Source organism: Peromyscus leucopus, chromosome 19 (assembly GCF_004664715.2).
Source record: "Peromyscus leucopus breed LL Stock chromosome 19, UCI_PerLeu_2.1, whole genome shotgun sequence".
In the NCBI taxonomy this organism is placed as follows: domain Eukaryota; kingdom Metazoa; phylum Chordata; class Mammalia; order Rodentia; family Cricetidae; genus Peromyscus; species Peromyscus leucopus.
Genome location: NC_051079.1, coordinates 61,822,264 through 61,848,331, shown reverse-complemented (window position 1 = coordinate 61,848,331; position 26,068 = coordinate 61,822,264). Strand labels below are relative to the sequence as shown.

At 47.7% G+C, this 26,068-nt stretch overlaps 2 protein-coding genes across 2 annotated transcripts in view; one reads left to right on the top strand and one right to left on the bottom strand.

Annotated features, from left to right (window-relative positions):
- Positions 1–3,969: 3,969 nt before the first annotated feature.
- On the bottom strand, positions 3,970–9,469 carry Cxxc1 (CXXC finger protein 1). Its single transcript, XM_028864744.2, is given in 16 exon segments — positions 3,970–4,426; positions 4,507–4,659; positions 4,882–4,978; positions 5,142–5,191; positions 5,321–5,431; positions 5,508–5,715; positions 5,965–6,149; positions 6,299–6,418; positions 6,586–6,831; positions 6,909–6,935; positions 7,327–7,548; positions 7,638–7,873; positions 8,170–8,229; positions 8,232–8,269; positions 8,372–8,490; positions 9,185–9,469. Coding segments are annotated over 16 exon segments (2,022 nt in total). The 5' UTR covers positions 9,188–9,469; the 3' UTR covers positions 3,970–4,279.
- A 5,871-nt stretch (positions 9,470–15,340) lies between these two features.
- Ska1 (spindle and kinetochore associated complex subunit 1) overlaps positions 15,341–26,068 on the top strand; it is a 35,109-nt gene continuing 24,381 nt past the window's right edge. The window contains 1 exon segment of the mRNA XM_028864743.2: positions 15,341–15,410. The gene's annotated coding sequence lies outside the window, so the exon portion shown is untranslated.

Here is a 26,068-nt window from a genome sequence, read left to right as displayed (position 1 = left end):
GAAATTATTTTTGCGAGGCCACTTCCTGTGCTACCTAGATTAAAGGACTCTATTTTAGAGGAAATTGCCAGTAAGTCTTGTAACAGATCTTTCTTTGGACTGTCAGCTCCCAAATAATGACACAAGATTTATTATTAATTATGAAAGTTTTACCTTAGCTTAGGCTTATTCCCAACTAGCTTTTAAAACTTAAATTAACCCTTTTATATTAATCTATGTTCTGCCACATGGCTTGTTACCTCTCCTTCACACTGTTATGTCCAACTTCCTCTTTGTCTCACTGGTGAATCCCCATGCCTCACATTCTTCCCAGAGTTTGTATCTCTGTTCAGAAATCCTGCCGATCCTCTCCTGCCTAGCTATTGGCCATTTAGCTCTTTATTAAACTGAGGTGCCTTAGGCAGGTGAGGTCATATACAGACATCTTCACAGAGTATGATCAAATATTCCACAACAAAATCTCTTTATAGTGTCTGCAGCCTCTAGCAGGTTTAAGTGTAGTTCATTCTAATCCAAGACAACCTCCTAGTTCCCTCCTCAAGTCCTTGCTGGAGATCTGGTATATATCAAAAATTCCAAAAAGAAGGCTTAACCCCTACATGGAGGGGACTTTACACTGTTAATGTCACCATACCAACCATCATCAAGGTAGATGGAATTCTAGTTTGGATCCATCATTCCTGAGTCAAGCTATCCCCAGACCAAAATCAAGAAGGGACCACCACTTCCCAACAAGACCCTGTCAAGCTAAGACCCCCAATTATAAGACTCTTGAAACTTGGCCATGTCATGTCCTTTGTTCTGACTCATCTCTTTCACCACTGGGTAGGTCTTTACTGAACTTATCTCCAAGAATACAGTCTTATTGAAGGCCAGCCTCAAGTTTCTTCCTCTGAAGTGTAACAGGAAATATTAGATGAGCGTACTGAAAATTAGGAAAGGCAGATTTTTATCTATGTCCAGGCCAACCTGCTGTCATCAGGTGTGAAGACTCAGTTGAACTCTGCCCTACTGGTCCTGTGTCACTATAGCCATATAACTGGTGGTGTGTGTGTATGGGGGGACGGGACCAAATGATAACAGCCTCCTCTCAGTTTGGAAGCTGCATTTGTTGCTATGAAGACAGCCTATAAAGCTTTCATCAAAGGCAAAACCCATGATTCAGTCAATCCTCCCCTTGGTGTTCATATGTCTTTGTGGGAAAACTGCAGGGCAATCTGATAGCCAGAAGGAAAATGTCTTTAGGTGAGCTTTTGGGAGAAATATGTCTTGAGGTAGCTCTGAGCCCTTATGACCAAGCTCTAGATAAGGCCCGATGCTACCAGCCATCCCGCCCTGCCTTTTAAACATACCAAAATATAAAATAAAGTTGGTTTCCTTTGTTTATAGAAGGAACTCAGAGAGTGCATGTCTCTGCCCATGAGGTCATTGCTCTTCTCCTCCAGGATCTCCAAGTTTTAGCATTTGCTGCACTGGATGTGGCATCCATCAAGGGGGGGAAGTTATGTCATTGTCTTAGTTAGTGTTTCTATTGCTGTGACAAAACACCATGACCAAAAAGCAACTTGGGGAGGAAAGGGCTATTTGACTTATACTTTCATATCACAATTCATCACTGAAGGAAGTCAGGACAGGAACTCAAGCAGGGCAGGAACCTGGAGGCAGGAGCTGATGCAGAGGCCATGGAGGGCTGCTGTTTCCTGGCTTGCTCCCTATGGCTTGTTCAGTCTGCTTTCTTATAGAACCCAGGACCACCAGCCCAGGGATGGCACCACCCGCTGTGGGCTGGACCCTCCCCCACTGATCACTAATTGAGAAAATGCCTTACAGCTGGATCTCATGGAGATCGTTCCTCAACTGACTCTAGTCTATGTCAAGTTCACACAAAACTATCCAGCATAGTTATCTTCATTTGGATACAACAGGTCCTTAACTATTTCAGGGGAGTTGTGTCCACCTGGAACCTCTGATTGTACATTACAGAATATAATGAAGGAGCTTTGCTCACCCGTTAACCAACGGTTGCCACCAGGGCCAATTGTCCCTGTAGCCAATGTAGGAGACCCACTTTTTGCCTCTCCCACAACCACCGGACTTCATCCTTCTCTCTTTACCTCTACCCCGTTCTGAATAAATCAAATGCAGTTCTCCACAATCTCTGAGTCTTGTTTCCCATGTCAGAAGAAATACACCAGCTGCTTAATCCTTCTCAGCCCAGATTTGCTGGAGATTGCTGGCTTTGAATTCCAAACTGCCTCACTATGCAGGGCTAGAGATCGAAATACCAATTGTTACAAATGACAGCAAGTCCACCTGTCCTGTCTCTGCCCTGCAGTTAACCTTAGGAAGATATAATGGATAGTTTTTCATGCTTTATAACATGACTCTAATTTCCAAAAATCTCCCTTCTTAGAATCCTGCAGTATACTTTCACCCTCAGCCTGTCCGATTCAAAAGACTACTTGGCACTGCAGGGATCCTGGTTAGCCTGTACTCTGTACTTACACAAATGGATGGCCTCTGACAGATGCAGTAGTCTAACCTTGGGTGTTACCATCCATGTTTTCTCAAGGCATATGCTTACAATGGCCCAAGGATGCTCAGAGCACATTCCCTCCTGGCTTCCAGCTCCACCATATGCTGGAGGCTCTTGTTGATCTCTCTCCTCAGAAGACTTAGCCCAGATCAAACAGCAGCCCTAATGACGATCTCAAGAAGTGAGGTTGGAATATCCCAGATGACCCACAAATCCATGGGAATATAGGACACCTACTGACTTCCAGTGAAATGCTTCTCAACAGGTTGAAATCTTTGGCTGAGACAGTTCTACAGAATTGGGGGGAGGAGCTAGATGTACTGTTCATGCTTTGGTGAGATCTATGTGTACCTTAGCTGTTTCTATGCAAATATATCAGTCCTTATTAAAAACACCTTACAAAATGGTCTAAGAAAATCTAAGTAGACATCAAAAGGAAAGAGGCCAACACTTCCTGGTTCCATTGCTAGCTTGGTTGGAATCCACAGCTGACTACCTTAAATACGGGTCTCAAAGTCTTCTCATTCTTCTCCTCCTAGGACTGACAATTGGGCTTTGTTTAATCAACTGGTTCAGATTAACACTCATAAGGGCCCAGCACAACTCCATGCCACTGGAAGATAACAAGTCAGCGCTTTGACTCTGCTAAGACCAGTGGAGAATAAACTAACCAAGGGAATCCCATTTTGTGTGCCTCACACAACCACCTCCCCTCCCCCAGCCTGGCTAACCACATATTGCTTACAATATTCTAGTCTCGCCATACCTGTAGTTTCAGGAAGACCGTTGTTTTAGTCAACTAGAGCATTTGCAATCTTTTAACAGGAACTGTAGAAACTTCTGCCACCCGGCCTTGGTCTAGTGCAATTGTGGTCCGGGCTTTATAAGCCCTATCCTGCCTCTCTCTGGGGTTGAAGGGTCTCTTTGGTATGAGCATGCTCTCAACTGCCTACAAATAAAAGACTCTTAATCAATTGTTGAATGGCATTCTTGTGTCTCTTTTGGGCAGGACAGACTGGATGGAGCTCCTGGTGAAGAAGCATCCTCTTGGTCTTTGGGAGAAGGCAACGTGAGTGCATGACCTCTGGTCTAGAGATGTACCCTGGTACAAAGGCGGTCCAGGTCCATACACATACACACACACACACACACACACACACACACACACACACACACACACACACACACACACGATCACAGTTAATGCTGACAGGATACCACTGTACCAAGACAAGGGCCTGAGTACAGATCATTGGAATCTCCTCAAATAGGTCACACTCTCACAGCATAAGGGAACACAAGAGGAGTCAGCTGGAAATCCCGGCCTGCACACTTACCACAGCCCCTCCTGAGGACAGATATGCCACCTCTATCTTGTCAGGGGTTGGGACCACAACTGAAAATGGAAGGATGAAGACTCTCAAGAGATACCCTTATTGGTTGTTGAAAATTTTATTAACAAAACCCATTTGTTTACGGAGAGGGTACAGGCAAGGGTGAGTAAACCCCACGGTCTCACCCCAGCCCTGAGTATGGAGAGGAACAATGGAGAGGGACAGACCGTGACAACGGGAAATCAGAGGCCCTTTAATAAGGGCAAATGGAAGCCGAAAAGTAGATGGGCAGAGGGATAAAACTAAGGAGCGGTGGAAGAAACGGATGAATGGAGGAACAGAAAGCGGGCGATGCAGGGCCGCTCCCCTGACTGGAATGCAGGGCTGAGGGGCTCTGGGCCGGCGGAGCTCAGCGGTCGGCACTGGATCGAAGATCGGTGGTGAGTGGGTCGTGCTGGATGGTCTGGTGCAGCATCAGGGCGAGTAAGCCTGCTCGGTTGGTCATGGCTGTGCGAACATTTCGTTCCTGCTCAAACAGCTCGTCCAGCTTGTACCACTGCCAAGGAGGTGGAAGGAGGCATGAGAAGCGGCCCCCGGAGCCCGGGCTGCCCGGTCACACCCGGGATTCAAACCTACCACCCGAACACGCTCCAAGTCCACTTCTGCACGCCGGAGCTTCTCCCAGCAATAATGGCGATTGCACTGGCGCTTGGGCAGGCGGCAGAAGTCACCTGTGAGCTCAAAGACATCCCGCACAAGTGGACACCCGCAGACCTCATCAGCTGGTACCTGCAGGGACACCAAGGGCAGAGGCCCATGAGCTAAGAGGAGGAACGGAGAACTGAAGGAGTGTGAAAAGGAGGAGGCAAAAGGGGAGAAACCGGAGATGATTAATAGGGAAGAGAGGAAGTGGAAGCTGATGGGAAAAAAGAAGGGAGGGAGAGAGAAAGGAACAAATGGATGTGAGACATGAGGCGGGGCAGGATGCAGGGGATTGAAGGAAAGCCTTACTTTGGGGTCCCGTGAGTGCTCAGGACATAACACCTGGAGCCGCTTACAGTACGTTTTGCTCTGGGGATTGTAGACATCGCAGAAGAGCCGGGTAGCCCTGGTAGAGGTGAGCAGGAGAGCGGCCTTGAGTAGCTCCTTGACCACTTCAGAGGCCCATACCCACATACCCATTTCCAGCCCCACTTCTTCCACACATAACCCCAGTTCTAACCCCAGCCTTAACTACCCTTCTCGTAACGCCACGCGGCACCCTTACTCACCCTTCAATGCGTGTGGGGTACATGGACCCAAAGGATGTCTGGCTCTCATACTGGAAGGATGAGCACAAATAAAAGGACTTTGGGTGCCCTCTCAAGATACCACCCACACAACAGATCTGGGGGCCCCGTGGGCCCACTGACATCCCCACCCCCTCCCCTCCCTTAGAACGGCCCCTGACCTTGGCATAGCAACGCTCCATGTGGCGCAAGGCAACGCGTGGGTTGATGGGATGCCCACAGGAGACGCAGAAGATCTGCAGATCTGTATCATCGCTGTCGTTCTCGTTGTTCTGGAGAGGGTGAAAAGAAAGGTGAGACCAGGCAGGACAAGGGACGGGCTCCTGCCCGGCCATACTGTTTCTTTACCTCCTCGTCCTCACGCACAGCCTGCTGCTTAGCTCGCAGAATGATGGCCTCGAGCTCGTGGAATCTGCGCTCCATTTCCTGGAGACGGGTGCGGGCACTCTGCTGCTCACGGCGGATGCGTTCCAGAAGCTTCTTGCCGTGCTCTTCGGCAATGCAGGGGCTCTGCTGCCACTGCTGGATGCGCTGGGGGAGGATCTCATAGATTCGGCTGCCGGGGGACAGTGAAGCGCAGGCAGAGGAACACCAAAAGCAGTGAGTGGGGTGATCAAGGGACAGTGAAGGGACAGACGTGACTGAAGGGGAGGGGGAGGTGGTGACCGAACAGTGGGTTCCTGCGGCCAGGTGGGGGTTTGACTGACAGTACACAGACAACTAACTGTAGATGTCTGGAGGGGAAGCTCTGGTCATGCCTACTCTTGACTTTCTGACTCCCTTCGGTGCCCCAGGAAAGACTCACTTGGCTGCCAGCTTCATGCCACAGTCATCTGAACAGTACTTGGAGGCAGGCTGGGCGGCCCGCACACAGCCAGGCCCCAGGCACTGCGGCAGGGAGGCGGGGTCCTTGGGGTCAGCCCTCTCTGGGTGTTTCCATTTGTCTTTGTGTTTCTGCTTCTGTCGATGCCGTTTGTACCGCTCCTCCTTCTACTGGGCAAGACACGCCATGTCAAGGTGCAGCAGAGGTCAGCCTGGGACCTCCTCTGCCTCTGCACGCCAGCTCTCTGGCCCTTTCCCCATCGGGCCCTTGCCTTCTCCCTCCCGGCCCCAGCCTCTCCCTGTAACGCCCATTTTACCCTCTCCATCACCTTCTTCTCAGACTTCTTCTCTCGACGCTTCACATGTTTCACTTTCACTGCCCGTTTCCTCAGGGCCGGATCCAGGAACGGGGACTCTTCTGCGTCGCTCATCCAGGGCTGCAAGCAGGGCATGCATGCGCTGACCACCTGACCGACTCGCGACACCACCACCTACCTCCTCCTTTCCCAAAGCAGCCTCGTGTGCCCTCTGCCTCCTCTTCCCCATCCTGTAACTTCACCCTCTCCCCTTGCTCCCCCGACCGCAGGACGCCCCTGCTACTCACTAGGCCGTGATCATCGAAGGCTCCAGCACAGAAGTCCTGGTACAGATCCGGGTCCAGCGCTAGGTCCTCATCTGAAAGCGGTTCAGGTGTTGCTGTAGCCTCCGGTAGCTCCTTAGCCACGGATGACAACACTGTCCCCTCATCTTCACGGATACGCCCCAGCTTCTGGGATGGCTGTGGCTGCTGTTGAGTGGGTGGTGGCCGGCGGGGCCTTGGCAGGGCCTCTGAGGGCGTCACCGGCGACAGCTGCGGGGCAGAATCTCAGGACTGGCCCTGACCGCCCTGCCCGCATGCCCTGCCCCGCCCTGGGGGGCTGGACTCACCGAGGAAGGGAAGTACTTGTACGATTCCTGTGCGCAGGAGGAAGGCCTAGGTCAGCCCCAGGAAAATGGGAGGGTCACCCTGTCCTAGCCCCGACTACTTACTCATCCTTGCCTGGTCTCACCAAAAGTAGTTCTATCCCTCCCCCCTCACCACAAAGATATGCTTGGTTCCACCTGTTGTGACCTGGCATGCCTGACCACTTAAAAACATACAGTCCCTGCCAGCTGGTGACGGCATGTGGCATTCACCTGCACATGCTGGGCCCCCTCCCGCTCGCTCGCTCGTCTGTCCGGACATAGTCAGCCCCCCCCACCCGCGCCCCTGTACTCTCTCATTTGCAGCTCCGGCAGCCCTACTTGGGCCTCCCAGGCATGCTCTCCCTCCCACCCGACCCTGCCCAGCCCCGGCCATGCTCACCCGTGCCCGCAGCTGGCACTGGCGAAGCCGGCACTTCTGCCGGATCTTGTTGGGGCCCCCGAACTTCTTCATGTCGCGGCAGAAGTCACAGTGGCCACAGTCTTCGGTGCGCCGGCATGCCTCGCACTCGCCGCACATTCGGGCCGACCGTTTGATCTGTTGTTGCTGCTGCTGTTGCTGCTGCTGCTGCTGTTGCTGCTGCTGCTGCTGTTGCTGGTGATGCTAGGGGGACGATGCCCAGGGTAGAGATCAGGCACCCAAAGGGGGCCCAAAGCGGAACTTCACCCTCCCCAGCCACCGCAGTCACTCACCTGGCTGGGTGTAGCCACCAGAGGCTGTGGAGAAGATTTGTGGGGCGAAGCGGAGCCCCGAGCAAGCACGGTCCCAACCCCTGTCCCTGACCCTGCCCGGCGCTGCAGTTCTGGATCTGAAGCAGGCCTCTTGCGCCCTCCTCCCTCATCCCGGGGCTCACTGCCGTCCCGCTCACTGCCATCCCGCTCCCGGGACTTTTTGTGCCGGTAACGAATCTCCAGCTTCGGGTCCTTCTCTGTGAGGCAAAGAGTGGGACCAAAGTGGGTTTGCAGGAAGGATCTGAAGGATCCCAGAAGCTCTTTCTCTGTTCCCACCCCACCTACTTGTCTGGCTCATGCTATAGGAGAAAGTTCCCCCTTCCTTTAGGATCCTCCATTACTGCTCACAGCGGGGCTGGCATTCCAATCCACCAGAGACCCAACAATCACTCTGTCCACAGAGGACACCAAGATTACCCAGGATCCCTCCCATTATGGCTCCTCTTCAACTCGTGGAGCCCACCTGCCTTCCCTGCCCGTGCACAGGCCTCACCTCGGCACTCCCGACAGTACCATTCCCGGATGGCCTTGGCCATCTTCTCCGTGATCCGATGCAGTCCCCATGGAACCACTCATTGCAGTTGTCACATCCACTGCATGTAATGGAGCAAGCGGTAGAGCCATGAGGGGTCTGCTCCCTCAGCGTTCCCCACCCCCGCCAGGCGGCAGCCCACCTGCCTCTCCCTAGCGCTCACATCATGAAGCAATTGATGTCCGGCTTGCGGCAGATGCAGTAGATGGGAGCGTTCTCCCCATTCTCAGACTTGCTGTCCTCCCCGGCATCTGGAGGTTCCAGGTCTGAACCGTCTCCTTCCTGCGAGACCCACCCCCCCAAAATGAGGACTCCTTAATTCCCCCTTACGCTCACCACGTCACACAGATTCCTCCTGGGTCTTTGGACTTCCTTCACCCTCACAGCTTCCAATTCGCCTCTCCATCATAGTTCCCCCCCTCCCAGACCCTCATCACTCAACCCGGGGCCTCACGACTTACACTTCTCTCCATCCCTCTGCCCCAGACCTCGCTCGCTCCCATCACACCCCCCCCCCACTGACAAGCATCCTGTCACTCTAACTGCTCGTCACACGCACTTGCCACACTGTCTCCTTCGAGAGTTCGGCCCGGATAGCACTTCATTTATTCCGCTGTCGTCCCATCCCGGCTTCCCACAAGTCTCCATAACTTCTTAGCTCACAGTCCCCACCCACCCACCCACCCACCCCCGCGATGACGGCTCTACTCCTGGCCAAGTCCTTCCTATCTCCCTGACCAAGGGACCTCAGGTGAAGCTTTCCTACAAAACTGCCGCCCCGGGGTCTCGACTCCAGTGCCCTTACGAACGGTCCATCAAAGAACTCACAGATGGCTCCCCCTCCACCCCATCTCACCCCTTTCCCCGTCCGCTCCCCCAGCCCCGGCACCCCAGCCCGCCTGCCAACAGGCAGCCGCCGCCAACCCCGCCGCCCGCCCTGGGCCTCGGAGCCCCCCGCTCCGAGCCGGGTACTCACCATGTCTCCGCTCACCGCGCACCCGCTCCGGATCCCTGGCAGCGACCCCGCCAAGCTGAACCAGCCCCTCGGTGGCGGCGGCGGCGTCCGCAAAGGCGCCCACAGCCACTTCCGCTCCTGGCCCCGCCTCCGCGGCCCCGCACTCTCACTCCGCACGCCCCGCCGGACGGGCGCTTAGCAGCCAACAAATAGGTCGCCCACCTAGAGCCGCCAATGTCGCCCAGGCGCCGCCATCTTAACCATCGAGTCCGTAAGGCAGCCGCCGCCGTACGTTCCGGGGAGCTATGGCCGCGCCTACCAGGGCCGCTCCTCCCAAGCGCGCCGCCACCTTGTCAGTCAAGTCCGTACGGTGGCCGCCAGAGGGCAATATGGCCGCGCTTGCTTCGCGATTGCGGCGCAGAGGTCGTCCTCTGTTGACGCCTCATCGGGGCGGACTCCGTTCGTTCCTAGGCAACACACGGTAGCTTCCGGTTCACGGCTTCCAAAGGGCGTGGCCATCTTGATTGTTGACTCCGTACACTGACTGCTGCTGCCACTGACTGGATAATCCTGTTACTGCCTGGATCATGTCTCATTCATTCCTTCGTCCAATCACGTCACCCTTCGACGTTTATCAATGAGATGCCAGAGTTCCACAGAAGAGATGAATGTGTCGTACCTGCCCAGTTGTTTATCTGCTTTTTACCCGCCTCGCCCCTCACGTTTTTCAGCCAGATCTGGCTCCGTTTTCCTTTTGTTTTGTTTTGTTTTGTTTTGTGTTTTGTTTTGTATACAAGATCTCTCCAGCCCTGGCAATCCTTCAACTCACTAGGTAGACCAGGCTCGCCTCGAACTCACTCAGGTGCTGGGATTAGAGTCATCACACCTGGCTATGTATTTTGGTTTTAAAACTTCACAGGTGTGGTGGCACATGCTGGAAATCTCAGCGGGACGGGGAAAGGGAGCAGGGGTTAGAGGGTGCAAATCCACACTAAAGCTATTGCTGGTGTGTGCCTGTGCCTGTGTGTGACACACACATGTTGTGCCCAAGTCGAGAGACACCCCCCCCCAAGAGACCAACAGAGACACGAACTCACTGAAATGCAAAAGCAAGGTTTATTGGAGCAATGCAGGGACGTTGTCGTCGTCGTCGTCCTCAAGCACACCTATGCAGCAGAGGCTAGAGGAGGTGCCCTTCCCTGAGCATGCATGGTTTTTAAAGGCAAAAACCACAAGGTTACCACATTAGGGGGGTTTCAGTATGAAAGACCATAACTCTTCAGGCTTATACACACTCCCCCAAGCCCCAGGAGAATGAGGAACTAAAAAGCTAGTTCCAAGGGCAAACTGACTCAGCCATTACTCAACCACTCCTGCCACAATGTAACAATGTAAAGAGATTCCTATTAAGAGATGCACTCAACTGTGACTGGGATAATTCCAAGTGTTCCAGGAAAGATTGTAGCATGAATCTGACCCCAGATAAGTTTATTAGCATGCACAATATTTGGGGGAATACAATACCACATTTCCTCTCTTTTTGTCTAAAATTTTAAAAAAGCTTATAACTAATACAAGAAAAATTATATCCAATAAGTATATACAATATACACAGTCAAGATTATATTAACGATGTCTAGTTCATTAACATTTGACAGATTCAGATAAAAGCTCCATTATGTATATTAACAATGTCCAGTCCAGTAACATCTGATAAACTCAGACCAAAAAAATTTCATTACTTATCTTATTTAAAACAAGTAGTTCCTTTTTAAAAGTAGATTCCATAATCTCCCTTTTTATCATATCCATATTATCTCTTTTTTTCATAATACATTCAGTAGTCTACCTTTTGTCATTTTTATATCTTCCCCCTTTTCTCTTCAGTGTAGATTCAGTGATCTAACTATTTATCCTATTATTTCTTTATCTTTTTTCTCAGAGTAGATTCAATGATCTATCTCATATCTTATTCTCTTTTTCTTTTTGCTTTCTAGGAGCGAAGATATATTTAGTGAATCTTGAAAAGAAAATTTTTGGGTTAATTGTCAAGTCCTGTATCATTTGTTCAGTCTCTGCATAAAAAGAAAGTTCAGGGCTTGTCATCAGTCCTTGCTCGAGCAGTCTGTCAGGCTGGATCATCTCAGCTAGTCATCTCAAAATTGTCCTGACCAGTTTGTAGTCCAAAGTTGATTTTTCCATGGTGTTAATTGGCTTAATGGCTTTATCATAGTCCATGTGGAACCATCGTTGTAGGATCCTGTCATCTTTTTGACGATTTCAAAGTCACTGTTAGGCATGGTCATGGTCATGGTTCCCTGCAGACTTTGTGTGTGTGTGTGTGTGTGTGTGTGTGTGTGTGTGTGTGTGTGTGGTTTGGAGCAATCACAGTCTGATAAATGTCTGTCTCTCAGAACCATGAACATTCTTCCCTAGAACAGAAAATCTTCACAGCAATTTCTCCCCACCATTTGTCTTGCCAAACTTTTCCAAACTGACCTTTGCCGATGCTTTCTTGTAACACGATGGTCCTGGCAATTCTTCTCTGAACCAGCAGCAGTAAACCCTTCGTCCCAGGTAGCAGCATCACCGCAGTCACCAACACGATGAGAAGGAGCCGGCAACATGGAGCAGTAGCCACTGCTTCCATGGTCCCACCACTGTTTGTGGCTCAGTCCAGGCCGAAGCTTCTCCCAAGCCTCCTAGGCCAGCCTCAAACTTGGGATCCTCCTACTGGCCGTTGGGCACCAGATGTAGCATGAATCTTAAAAGTTCTTATTAATAAAATCAAACCCGGGGCCAGTTATTGGGGTGAATACTGGAAGACCAGAGAGACAGAACGAACGAGCCACAGCTAACCTCACCTGGCCAACTTCTCAGCTGGTCTTGTTTCCTTAGACTGGATGCTTCTGTGTCCTCATCCCAATGGCTCTCAGATGAAATGCTGCTCAAAAGCCTGAAAGCTTAACCAGCCCAATGCTTCTAGTTTCTGGTCCTCACGCCTTATATACCTTTCTGCTTTCTACCACCACTCCCTGGGGATTAAAGGCTCGCTTTCTGGGATTAAAGGCGTGAGTCACCATGCTTGGCTGTATCCTTGAACACATGGATTTCTGCCTCTGGAATGCTAGGATTAAAGGTGTGTGCTACCACTGCCTATCCTTTATGGTTAATATTGTGGCTGCTCTGTCTCTGACCCCAGATAAGTTGATTAGCATGCACAATATTTGGGGGAATACAATACCACAAAAGACCACTGTAACCTTTGTGTAACCTTCACTCCCACCCTGATACTCCCCTTGAGGTTTCGGGAAGAATGTGCATGTGGACATGACTGTACCCACCCTGTGATCAGGCCATGATCTTGTGAAATTAGCCTCTAGACATAAATCAATCGAAACAAAATTGTTTGGGAATTGTAATCTTATGGATTTTGTGGGGTTTTCCTTTAAAAGTACCCATGTCGCTGCAGTAGGTGCAACTCTTGCTCTTGGGAGGAGAGTAGCCCGACTGTACAGCGCATCAATAAACCTCTTGCTGTTTGCATCAACTGGACCGGAGTCTGGGTTCTTGGGGCGCCCACCCGAGAAGGTAGTACCCTGGGCCTGGGGTCTATCAAGTACGGGTACAATCCTGATTGGCTCCTGCTTAGGGACTTTCCAGAATTCGGCTGATAGCTCATGTTCAGTTTAGCCTTGGTTATTTGTTAAACCCTTTTCCCGAGCTGTCTCCAGGTTGGGACATTCTGTGGTCAATCAGTTGCTACCAGATGGCCAGGTGGCCGTTCCTGACATCCTGATTTTGTACTTTCTGGTTCCCGGATCTATGTCAGCAATACCAAGAGCTCGAAACCTAAGGCTTGTTGCAAAATGGAGAAGCTTTACAAGATGCAGGGGCGTTGGTTCTTCATTTCCCTCTTATGTGCCTTGTGGAAAACCAATCATGGGTTCCTGATGGCCAGCTCATAGGTAACCCTTGTCTCTGCGGGCATATACTCTTGTGTTTTCTGTACCATGAGCTGGATTGTACCCAGCCTCTGTCTCATGTATTGGAGCAACCGGTTGAGGACACAGGGCCCAAGGGTTAGTACCAGAAGCAGCACTATCAATGGGCCTATTAAGGTGGAAATTAAAGTAGTTAAGTGGGGTAAGCTGTTGAACCAGGACTCAACCACCCTGGCTGGTTTCTTCGGTCACGCTTTCCTTTCTCAAGTCCCTCTCTAATAATAGCTGAGTTATCTTTTACTTCTCCTGAATGATCCCTGAAGAAGCAACATTCTTCCTTGAGTGCCATACAAAACCCCCCTTGCTGCAAGAACAGGAGGTCCAGGCCACTTCTGTTCTGCGGCACTAATTCTGCTGAAGAGCTAGGAGAATCCTGCATGTGAGTGATGGGTTTTTCTATCTGTTGTAAATCCTGATCTGTATTTTTTTTCTAAGGGCTGAATACTGTGGTGTTAGGAGATGAGTGCCGCTGAGCCTGTTTCCACACCCGCAGCTATACCGACTCCAATTAAGACACTGAGCATAAGGGAGATGGGTTCTCTTTGGAACCTAAGGGGAGGATGCACCGGCCTCCAGTAAACCTAAAAAAAAAAAAACTCATTAGCATGGTACATTATTCTCGGACAAGTTGCATATGCGATACCCCTGTACCTGACTAAGCACTTGGAAGTGTATGCAAGGAGTGAGTCCTGTAGAACAAGCCCACCAAGTGTTCCCATGTGGGACTAAGTAGCTAACAGGAGAAATGCCCCTCCAGTTCCGTGGAATTACAAAGAAACTGCTTTTCTTTTGGGACCTTCCCCACACTTATACCTGGGCAAGACCTGTTCCAGGGTAAGCCCTACTCCTTAGGATTACCTACTCTGCCATCTGCAGTATGCTGGGTCGCCAGAGTGACCTCGGCTGAACCACAATCCCCTCATAGAATCAGGGAGTGGATTTGTAGCAGAGCCAGCAGGCAGAAGCCTTTATGTAGTCTGTCTCATTCAAGACCTGATAAGTTTGGTCAAGCAGTTGCTGCAAAAAGTAATCAGATGTTCTTTGGGGCAACCTGGGTGCCTGTGTTACTGTATCATTCAGGGGAGTCTGAGCCTCTGTGAGAGGGGTGGCCTTCTTTGAGGCTGGGGCTGTCCTAGTTGGGGTTTTAGGGCCAGAGTGGGGGTTGTCTCTTGCAGCCGGATGGTGAATGTCAGCTGGGGGTATGCCCTGGACACGTATAATCTCAAACCCCAGGTTTTGCCCCTAGTCCAGTCCTGTTCTGTTCTCTTTCCCTCTTCAGTAAACCTAATAACCAGTTGAGATAGATCATCGAATCTACTCTGAGAAAAAAGATAAAGAAATAATAGGATAAATAGGTAGATCATTGAATCTACACTGAAGAAAAAGGGGAAGATATAAAAATGACAAAAGGTAGACTACTGAATCTATTATGAAAAGAAAAAAGAGAGAATATGGATATGATAAGATAAAAAGGGAGATTATGGAATCTACTTTTAAAAAGGAACTACTTGTTTTAAATAAGATAAGTAATGAAAATTTTTTGGTCTGAGTTTATCAGATGTTACTGGACTGGACATTGTTAATATATATAATGGAGTTTTTTGTCTGGATCTGTCAAATGTTAATGGACTAGACATTGTTAATGTAATCTTGACTGTATATTGCATATACTTATTGAAGATAGTTTTTCTTGTATTAGTTATAAGCTTTTTTAATTTTAGACAAAAAGAGAGGAAATGTGGTGGTATTGTGTTCCCCAAAATATTGTGTACTCTAATAAATTTATCTGGGGTCAGAGAACAGACAGCCACTAGATATAAAGGCTAGAAAATGGTGGCACTCACACCTTTAACCCTAGCATTCCAGAGATAGAAATCCCTCTGGATCTCTGTGAGTTCAAGGCCACATTGGAAATAGCCAGCATGGTGACTCACGCCTTTAATCCAGAAAGCCAGCCTTAATCCAGGATGGTGGTAGAAAGCAAAAAGATATATAAGCGTGAGGACCAGAAACTAGAAGCATTTGCTGGTTAGCATTTGCTGGTTAAGCATTTGGCCTGGTTAGCATTTGGCTGGTTAAGCTTTCAGGCTATGGAGCAATACAGTTCAGCTGAGATTCATTCGGATGAGACTCAGAGCCTCCAGTCTGAGGAGACAAGACCAGATGAGGATCGCGAGGTGAGATAGCTGTGGCTTGTTCTGTCTCTCTGATCTACCAACATGGACCCCAGTAACTCTCCTAAGGTTTGATTTTATTAATAAGAACTTTTAAGATTCCTGCTACAACCAGTGGCTTGCACTGCCCTCCAGGAGTAGCCAGGGGATGGTATGGGAAGCATTCCCTGTCATAACATGACTCACATGGTTGGGCAGAGGCCGGGGGGGGGCCCACAGAATCTTTTTCCCCTAATCCGTATATCCCCTGCCCACTGTACTGTGATTAGGTCTCCTTTCACCGCAGGTGTCCAGTCTGTCCACCGGGTGGACTCACATCCCCAGTTACCACAATATGCTACATCCGAACCCCAACATTTGTCGCTCTGTGTCTTTGTCCAGGAGTGGCTCCGGGGAAACATAGAATCCCTTGCTCCTTGTCTTGGTTCGCCCTCCACCCCCACCCGGGGTACTGCAGCCTCAGCCGAGACTTTTTCCACCTCAATCAGCCCCTCCCAAGTCACAGAGGTCCACATACAGATCGGGGAACTGAGTGTCCCTGAGTGCCACGGACAAGGTGCTATTAATTAGGTTACCCGTTTCGGTGTTGATGATGAGCCAGGTGAGGTGCATGGGTCGATGGGAGTTCCAAGGTAGATGGACACCAGCTGTCTCAACTCCCAGTATCATAGAAATCAGGGGCAGCAACAGCACCAGAAATACGGGATTCATGGGCTGGGTCGTTCTTTTCCGCGTAGCTTGAGCTTCAGTGGGTTGGAAGGATGCTTGGAGGCTTCCCAGGCTTTTCCCCAGTACTAGTCTGGAAGGGTGAATGGGTCCGCCAGTCGAGCATGGGAGTAGTGAACCCAGGTTGCGATGCTGTCCACTCTGAGGGCGGTGGGTGTTGTTAGTGTTAGTTATTTAGTGGCACTCTTACCCTGTGAGGAAATGTCACGAAACACGACAGAATCCACTAACAAGAGTTTTATTAAGATAAAGGAGAGGGACAGATGTGCTCAGGCCTATGAAAAGACATGTGAATAAAGATGGAGTTGGAAACATGGAGCCGGCTTATAAAGGCTGGTCTGCGCCTGCGCACACAGACCCATGTGGCTATTCCACACATGCGCGTAGATCACATGGTTGCGCTGCGCACTTTACGCAACCACGCAAAGCCACGGGGTCCTGGTCATGCGAGACCTTTTGACCCGGAAATGGCCAGGCGGAAGTGTCTAGGTCTGCTGGGCATGCGCAATCATGCCCAACCATGGGGGCGTATTGTGAATCCCTATCAGTTAGGATGACAATGTAAGGCCCCTTCCGTCGTGGCTCCAGGAATTTGCAGTGATGCCTCCAGATCAGGACTTAGTCTCCGGGTCTAAACCTATGGGGAGGGGGGTAGGGTGGAAGCAGCCTCTTAAATGGCCCGAAGCTTGGGCCAGATATCCAGGTGAGTAAGCTAGAGTCTGTGGATGGCAACCAGAGGTCCTTGTCACCCATTGAGGCAATTCATTCAGTCTGTAGACTTGGTATCATAGGTGGGGGATTGCCATACATGATCTCAAAGGGGGTAAGTCCCATCTGATAGGGCGAGTTTCTCACCCTAAACAGGGCAAAGGGAAGGAGAGTCACCTAGTCTGTGCCGTCTCCAGGACTAATTTGGCTAGGGTCTCTTTTAGTGTTTTATTCATTTTTTTTCTACCTGTCCTGAGCTCTGGGGTCTCTGTTGCACAATGAAGCTTCTAATCTGTCCCCAGTGAAGTGGCTGTTCCCTGGCTTACCTGGGAGATGAAGGCTGGGCTGTTGTCTGACCGTATTACTGCTGGAAATCCATACCCGGGTAGAATTTTCTCTATCAGTTTCTTTGCCACCACATTTGCCCTCTCATGTTTGGTAGGATATGCTTCAGTCCACTCAGAGAAGGTCTTTGTAAACACTAATAGATATTTATATTTAATTTTTTTGACTTTATTTTAGTGAAGTCTACCCCCCATTACACACCTGGTTCCTCTCTATCTGGCGCCAGGGTTGGAGACAGCTGAGATGGCATTAGCCATTTTATAGGCTTGGCACTTGGAAACTATTTCTTCAATCGCCTGACTACCGTTCTGTATTTTCACATTGACCTGTCTCAGTAGGTCATGCATCCTCCAGATTCCCAGGTGGGGGATCAATGGATTTTCCTGAGCATTGTCCGTCCCATTCCTCATGGCAGAATATCCATCCATCTGCCGTCCTCCACCAGTCCTCTTTATTTGTTCCATGGGCAAGCCATGAATCCAAGCAAGATCTGCGGGGGAGTACTGGTGGACCTGTAACAGACTTCTCGCTCTGGGGTCTACCAGGACTGATGCTATTTTGGGGGCTGATGCTACTTCCCTAGCTGTTTGGTCAGCTAGGTTATTTCCTCTTTGGATCAACCTGATCCCTTTTTGATACCTCGGGCAGTGTATGATTGCCAGCTTTGTGGGTCCCCAAATGGCTTGCAGGAGGTCCAGGATTTATTGTTTGTTTTTGATTTCCCTCTGCTGTGAGCAAGCCCCTTTCTCTGGAGATTGCCCCATGAACATGTACTGTGGCAAAGGCATATCTATTGTCCATGTACATTTTAATTTTTTTTCCTTTTCCCAGTCTCAAGGCTTTTATCAGGGCAAATTAATTCCACTCTCTGTGTGGAAGTTGCAACTGGTAACGGTTCTGCCCATACAATGTCTGAGGATATGGTCACCACCACCCCAGCATACCTCTGACCATCTCGAATGTAACTGCGCCTGTCTGTAAACCAGGTGCCTCAGCATTTGGTAGGGGTGTATCTCATAGATCTGGATGGATACAGTGTACCTGGGCCAGGATTCCAGTACAGTCATGTAGTGGTGCTTTGAGATTTGGGTTGGGCAGCAAGGTGGCTGGGTTAAGGGCAGTTGGTGGGGTTGAGGAGCAAAGCTTGGTAATGGGTTAGTCTGGCATTGCTCAGTCATTGGTTGGGTGGCTGTTTGAGAACCCCTTCCAGGGCGTGTGGGGTGGTGATCACCAAGTTCTGCCCCAAGGTATATTTATCGGCATCTCTGACCAGTAGTGCCATCGCTGAGTGGATGTATCTGGTGGCCATCCTGCTGCCACCGGATCTAGTTTGTTTGAAAAATGGGCTCCTGGCCCCTTCCACGGTCCTGTTGTTTGGGTCAGCGCTCCTTCTGCCACCCCCTTATTTTCATCTATGAGCAGACAAAAGGACTTATTTATATCTGGCAGGCCAAGAGCTGGAGCCTCTAGGAGTTTTTGTTTCAAGGCATTGAATGCCTTCTGCCTGTCCTCTGTCCAAACAAAGTCCAAGGTGTTCTTAGTTGCTTCATACAAAGGTTTGGCCAGCTCTGCAAATCCAGGGATCCACAGGCAGCAGCATCCTGTTGTACCCAGGAACTCCCTCACTTGTTCTGTAGTTTTGGGAGTGAGTATTTTTAGCACTGTCTCTTTATGGGAGTCTGACAGCCATCTCTGACCCCCTTCAAGGATGTACCCCAGATACATTACCCGGGGTTGACAGATCTGGGCCTTCTTTGCAGAGATCCAGTACCCCAGATCTCCTAAGGCAGATCTTCAATTCCCTTTAGACAGGTCTCTCTGTCAACATCCACAATCAGCAAGTCATCTACATACTGCAACAGGCTTATATCAGAGTTCTGGGCTCTATACTCACTCAGATCCTCATGTAGAGCTTTGTCAAAGATGTTTGGAGAATTCTTGAATCCTTGGGGTAATCTAGTCCAGGTTAGCTGACTGCTGATTCTGATCTCTGGGTCGTGCCACTTGAAGGTGAAGTACTGCTGACTCCTGGGGCCAGGGGCAGGCTGAAGAAGGCATCTTTCAAGTCCAAGACTGAGTACCATTGCTGGGTATAGGGATTGGGCGCCATGGTTGTATATCCATTACCCTTTTATTTACTTTTCTTGGGTCCCGTACTGGCCTATAGTCATTGGTGTGGGGCTTTCTAACTGGTAGCAGTGGGGTGTTCCATGCAGACTGGACTGGCCTTAGGACCCTTAAACATCAACAATCTTCTTATGCTTCCAGGGGCATGGGATATTTGTAGACTTTAATTGAGTCTTTGCCTGCCTGAATTTCCACATATATAGGGGATCTGTGTTTTGCTAGCCCCATGCCCCAAGTTTCTGCCCATGTTCGTGGATCATGCACACCATCACAGCGGAGGCTAGAGAAGGTGCCCCTCCCTGAGCATGCATGTTTGGTTTTTTTTTTTTTTTTTTTTTTTTTTTTTGAGACAGGGTTTCTCTGTGTAGCTTTGTGCCTTTCCTGGAACCAGCACTCGGGAGGCAGAGGCAGGTGGATCTCTGTGAGTTTGAGGCCAGCCTGGTCTACAAAGCATGCATGATTTTTTTTGTTTGTTTTTTTGTTTTTCAAGAAAGGGTTTCTCTGTGTAGCTTTGTGCCTTTCCTGGAACTCGCTTTGGAGACCAGGCTGGCCTCGAACTCACAGAGATCCGCCTGCCTCTGCCTCCCGAGTGCTGGGAATAAAGGCGTGTGCAACCACTGCCCGGCTCATGCATGATTTTTAAAGGCAAAAAACACAAGGTAAACAAGGTTACCACATTAGGGGGTTTCAGTACAAGTACAATCCTGATTGGCTCGTGCTTAGGGACTTTCCAGAATTCTGCTGATAGCTCATGTTCAGTTTAACCTCGGTTATTTGTTAAACCCTTTTCCTGAGCTGTCTCCAGGTTGGGACCTTCTGTGGTCAATCAGCTGCTACCAGAAGGCCAGGTGGCCGTTCCTGACATCCTGACTTTGTACTTTCTGGTTCCTGGATCTATGTCAGCAATACTGAGGCTTACAAGATGGAGGGTCCTTGGTTGTTCAACACACACACACACACACACACACACACACACATGGGGGGGGAGGGGTGGCAGCAAATAAGAAGCTCTAGAGATAGCTCAGTGTCTGAGCACTCTTGCAGAGCCCATGAGTTCAAGTCTCAGCACCCACATCAGGCAGCTCACAACATTCTAACTCCAGCTCCAGGGGAGTCCCACACCCTCTTCTGGCCTCCAAGGACACTGCACACACATGAACATGCCTATATATACACTTAGTGAAAGAGATAAATTAAAAAATAATAATTCTTAAGCTAACTTCAAATTTTACTTCAGTTCTACAAGTTGCACAATAGCTTAACAGTATGCCACCCTTTATCCATTTCTTTGTCTGTTTCATTAGGCTTTTTGAGATAAGAGTATTTAGCCCAGGCTGACATTAAACTTCCACCTCTGTTGTGTAGTAACTCCACCAGAGAACATACACAGACATTCTTAAAGAATAGAAAGTCTTTATTTACTGCTGGTAGCTGCATGAGGAACTTGCCCAGATCATGTAGCCCCAAACCTTACTGTTCTTAATCTTTTAAGCACAAAAACTACATCCTGGGTTGATACACTTTAGTTAGCAAGAATAGTTAGCATGAAGCAGATCTACAGAGGCCAAAAAGCAAGTTATCACGTTTTGGGACTGGAGGTCTGTACAAACAGACAGGAAGTGATATGGCTGGGCAGAGAAAGGAATAGAAGGTGTGCGGGGACAGGAATTCATCCCCTTTTTTTTGGTCTGAGGATTCGGTAGAAGCAAGAAGTCTCTCTAGTGGCTGCTCCTTTACTTCTCTGATCTTTCAGCATTTACCCCAATATCTGACTCTGGGTTTTTATTATTAAGACTAATTGGAATTTACACTACAGTCTCCCTGACATCTCTTGCTCACCTAGATTCCTTCTCCTCTTCCTCTCTCTCCCCAGAAATCCCATCTATCCTCTCCTGCCTAGCTATTGGCAATTCAGCTCTTTATTACACCAATCACAGCAATACATCTTTACACAGTGTATCAAATATCCCACAACAGATAGATAGATAGATAGATAGATAGATAGATAGATAGATAGATATAGATGGATGGATGGATGGATGGATGGATGGATGGATGGATAGATAGATAGATAGATAGATAGATAGATAGATAGATAGATAGATAGATGTCTTTCTACATAGCTCTGGCTGCCCTGGAACTTACTATGTAGACCAAGCTGGTTTCAAGCTCACAAACTCTACTTCCTGAGTGCTGAGATTAAAGATGTGCACTCCAATGCCTGGCCTAAGCAATGCATTTTGGTGTAGATAATCTCCAATGTGTGGATTACAATGACAATGGTTGCTCAGTTGTTTTTCCAGTCTATGGAGGGCAGCATCATCCATCGTAAACCAGAAGAGGCTTCAAAGAGATGACTCAGACAATAAAAGCAGTTACTGCACAAGCTTGATGACTGTAGCAAATCCATCCCCAAATCCAGGTAAAATTTAAGCCCAAGTAACACACTCTTATGAAGAGTCAACTAGAGATGACTGCTCAAACACAGACTACAGAGAAATAATAATTTTTATTCCAGCTGGCTGTTATTGCACTCCAGTATTCCAGACCCAAGTGTATCACCAAGTGTTTAGAGTAAGAGGCTTTTCAGAGCAAAACCACTTCTTGTTATTTCACTTGGCAGCTGTAGGGGGAAGATTTTGTGCAAGCAAGCAGTCTAACAGAAGCTAAGCTAAGCAGTTAGCAGGAGGGGGAGGTTTGCACAAGCAGGCAGTTTAACAGAAATCAAGATAAGTTTGCTAGGGCATCTTTACCTCAGGTCCTAGAAATAGAGTGGGGTAATTTCCATGGGGTTTCCATCAAGGATATCAAATTCTAGTCAAATATAAATGGCCTCAGAAAGAATACAAGATGGAGAAACTCGCACTGGTCTTGCCCTATCTATCACAACACATTGTTTTTTAATTTAAAACATTTTGCATATGATGTATTTTGATCATATTTCCCTTCCCCCAACTCCAAGCAGAACCTCCCTACCCAACTTTATGATCTCCCTCCATCCCTTGCTCTCTCTGTATATCTCAAACCCCACTTCTCTCAAAAAAAGTAAGATACTCTCTGGTCTAAAGAAGGCCCTTAATGCGAGTGCTGGTGACAATGTCCTAAACAGAAGGATTCCAGTGGGTAAATGGATTGTTACTGGGCAAAGAAAAAAATCTAAACTCAGCATTCCTCAGGAATCTTGAAAGGCAGGTATTCTATGTATCAGAAAAGCCACTACTTCCCCTATCCACTCTCAGAGTCACCCACCACCATCAAGGACATCTAGTTCCTGATTAATCCAAATAGCTTGCTTCAACTCAATGACCTTATCTTAATTAAGGTTTCTATTTGCTGTGAAGAGACACCATGACCATGGCAACTCTTATAAAAGAAAAACATTTAATTGGGGCGGCTTACATTTTCAGAAGTTTAGTCCATTATCATCATGGTAGGGAGCATAGTGGCATTCAGGCAGACCTGGTGCTGGAGAAGGAGCTGCTACATGTTGATATGCAGGCAACAGGAAGTAGACTGAGACACTGGGCATGGATTGAACATATGTGAGACCTCAAAGCCCACCTCCATGGTGACACACTTCCTACAAAAAGACCACACATACTCCAACAGAGCCAAAACTCCTAATAGTGCCACTCCTTTTTGGGGACATTTTTTCAAACTGCCACATTCCCTTCTCTGGCCCCCAAAGGCCTGTACCCATATCATAATGCAAGAATGCATTCAATCCAACTTCAAAAGTCCCCATAGTCTATTTCATTCTCAAACTTATTTAAAAGTCCAACATTCAAAGTCTCTTCTGAGATTCATGCAATCTCTTAACTGAAATCCCCTAGAAAATCAAAATTAAAAAAAAAAAAACAGATCACAGACTACTTTCAACATATAATGGCAAAGGATATACATCGCTATTCCAAGCATAGGGAAGGGAGCATAGTGAGGTGCAACAGGTATTTCTTTGGACCTCCAGCTCCTGAAAAATGACAGAGTTTAGGTGGTCTTTTTGGTCTAGACTGCAGATCAGATCTGTCCTGCCAGCTGCCCCCCAAATAACTGACATGAAGACTTATTATTGTTGGCATTCAGACTCACTTCTTGGAATCCTGGCCAATAAGCAGATAATACTCTGGCCTTTCCAGTGTCCTGATGCCATCTTACATAAAGCCTATTTTAAGAGAAAACTTCTCCTCCCCCTTCTTTTTCTCTCTATTCCATGAGGTGTGCACCCCCTCTCTCCTTTTTCCTTTCTTCCATTCCCTCTCCCTCCCCAAAAATAAACTTTCCACATGATTATTAACTATAAATGTTTGGCCAATAGCTCAGGCTTATTATTAACTAGCGCTTACAACTTAAACTAACCCAGTTCTATTCATCTATGGCATTACTTCTCTTTCATCTTGCATCTTCTGTTTCCTCTCCCTGTCTCCCTGGCAACTCTTCTTTCTCTGCCCTTCTTCTTCCCAGTGTCCTTAGTCTGGTTCTCCCACCTAACTTTATTCTGTCCAGCTATTGACCAGTCAGCTTCTTTATTAAACAAATCACAGTGACATATATTCACACAGGGTAAAGGAATATTCCACAGTGGAGACTTTTTATTAATTATGAAAGCTTGGCCTTACCATAGCCTTGTTCCCAACCAGCTCTTAAAACTTCAATTAACCCATGTATATTAATTTATGTTCTGCCACATGGCTCAATACATCTTTTCAGTACTATATATCCAACTTCCTCTGTGTCTAGTCATGAATACCCTGCCTGTCTGATTCTCTCCCTGAATTCCTCTTTCTACCTGGAAGTCTCCTGCCTCAGTCTTGGCCATTCAGCTCTTTATTAAACCAATCAGAAGGTGCCTTAAACAGGTGAGGAAGAACAGACACATCTTCACATAATGTGATTAAATATCCCACAACAGTGAGGAAATACTGAACCAAAGGAATATCAAAAATCAGCTGGGCAAACCAAACACTTTATTTTTTAATTCCTTTTCACAAGTTGGAAACGTAGCTGGGTTTTTAGCTAGCTCTTATGACTTAAATTAACCCATTTCTATTAATCTATGTGCTGCCCTAAGGCTCATTTACCTCATGTATGTACTTCCCATTCTGCTCGATCTGAGTCTCATGGTGTCTCCAGAGACTCCAGCCTTCTCCCCAGCATTCTCTTAGTCTGGTTCTCCTGCCTAACCTTATCCCGCCTAGCCTTTGGCCAGTCAGCTTTCTATTAACAATGAGAGCAACATATCTTCACAGTTTACAGAAGGATTATTGCACAGCATAACATCTTCACACAGTGTACAAATACCCCACAACAGGTGACTTCAGTGAAAAATTGCTATCATTACCTCAAGATGAAGTATGACAAGCAGAAAGCAAGGTAATTTTCTAAAAGGAAAGATAATCTTTGACAGAAATATAAAAAGAAAAGTGCTCCTTTTTTTCTGTGAAAAGGATATGAAACATTTATTTGAAACACTTAACGGGCTAGATAATCCAACTCCACTGCAATGGTTTTGTTGTTATTGTTGTTTTGTTTTAAATGCCCCTTCAGCACAGTATGTGGTTTCGATGTGCAGCCTATTACCCCACATAAGGCCTAGTAAGATTTCAGCTGCTCTGCTAAATACTTTCAGTCTCTCTCTAGGTCAGTCAAAATAGTAGTAGCCCCAATAATTTTATTGAAATCATTTTGAAACAAAACATTTAAAAAGGGCAAATTAAAATGCTTCAGTGACCATATGTCTGATTCAAATGCAATCAATTTAAGTGAGTTCTATCTAATAAACATTTATTTCAATCTTGAGAACTGTTAAGTTGTCTAGACCTATCATCCTTGTCCAGTAATTCAAAGGCAAATTTCAAAAGGATAAGTAAAGAAAAATGTAAAAATTAACACCCTTTAAATTAGTTTTAAATATGTTGAAAGTTGAAAAGCTATTTAAAATTTTAATGTAAGTAGACATTTCCTGTCCCAACTGCCTGTTTCCAAATACCTTTGGAAGCTGCTTCCCAAATTACCACACAGAAGCTTTTATTAATTATAAATGCTTGGCCAATAGCTCAGGCTTGCTACTAGCTAATTCTTACACTTACATTAACCAATATCTATTAATCTATGTATTTCCACATGGCTTGTGGCTTTAAGTGTCCTCTAGAATGTCTTGCTTCCTGGGTGACTTACTGGAGTCTCTCCTGACTCTGCCTTCCTTCTTCCTATCATTTTCAGTTTGGCTTTCCCACCTAACTTCCTGCCCAGCTACCAGCCTGTCAGCTTTTTATTAACCAATGAGAGTAATGCATATTCATAGTGCAGAACAGGACTGTTTCACAGCAGTTCAATTCCAAGTAAGAAAACTTCTAAATGACTATTGTAATGGCAAGTAAAATGCTGGATTACCTGTGAGGCATCCCAGCTCTTCTGCTTAGAAGGTAACTTTTGTTTGTTTGTTTGTTTCTTTCTTTCTTGATTCTCTTTTACACATTTAATTGTGGGAGAGGTGGCTCAGCAGTTATGAGTACTTCTTGTTCTTGCAGAGGACTCCAGTCATATTTCTAGCACCTGTTAGGTCACAAAACCAGCCCCTAAGATGGCACCTTAGAATGGCTACCAATGCTTAGCCAAGGCTGATGGCCATGAGGAAACAGAAACCTAGCACCCAGCATTTCTCAGAGCCCCTATGTCTTAACTAGTTGGGGTTTCTATTGCTGCAACAAAACACTAAGGCCAAACGGCAAGTTGAGGAGGATAGGGTTTATTGGGCTTTCACTTCAATATTGTAGTCCGTCACTGAAGGAATTCAAGGCAGGAGCTGATGCAGAGGCCATGGA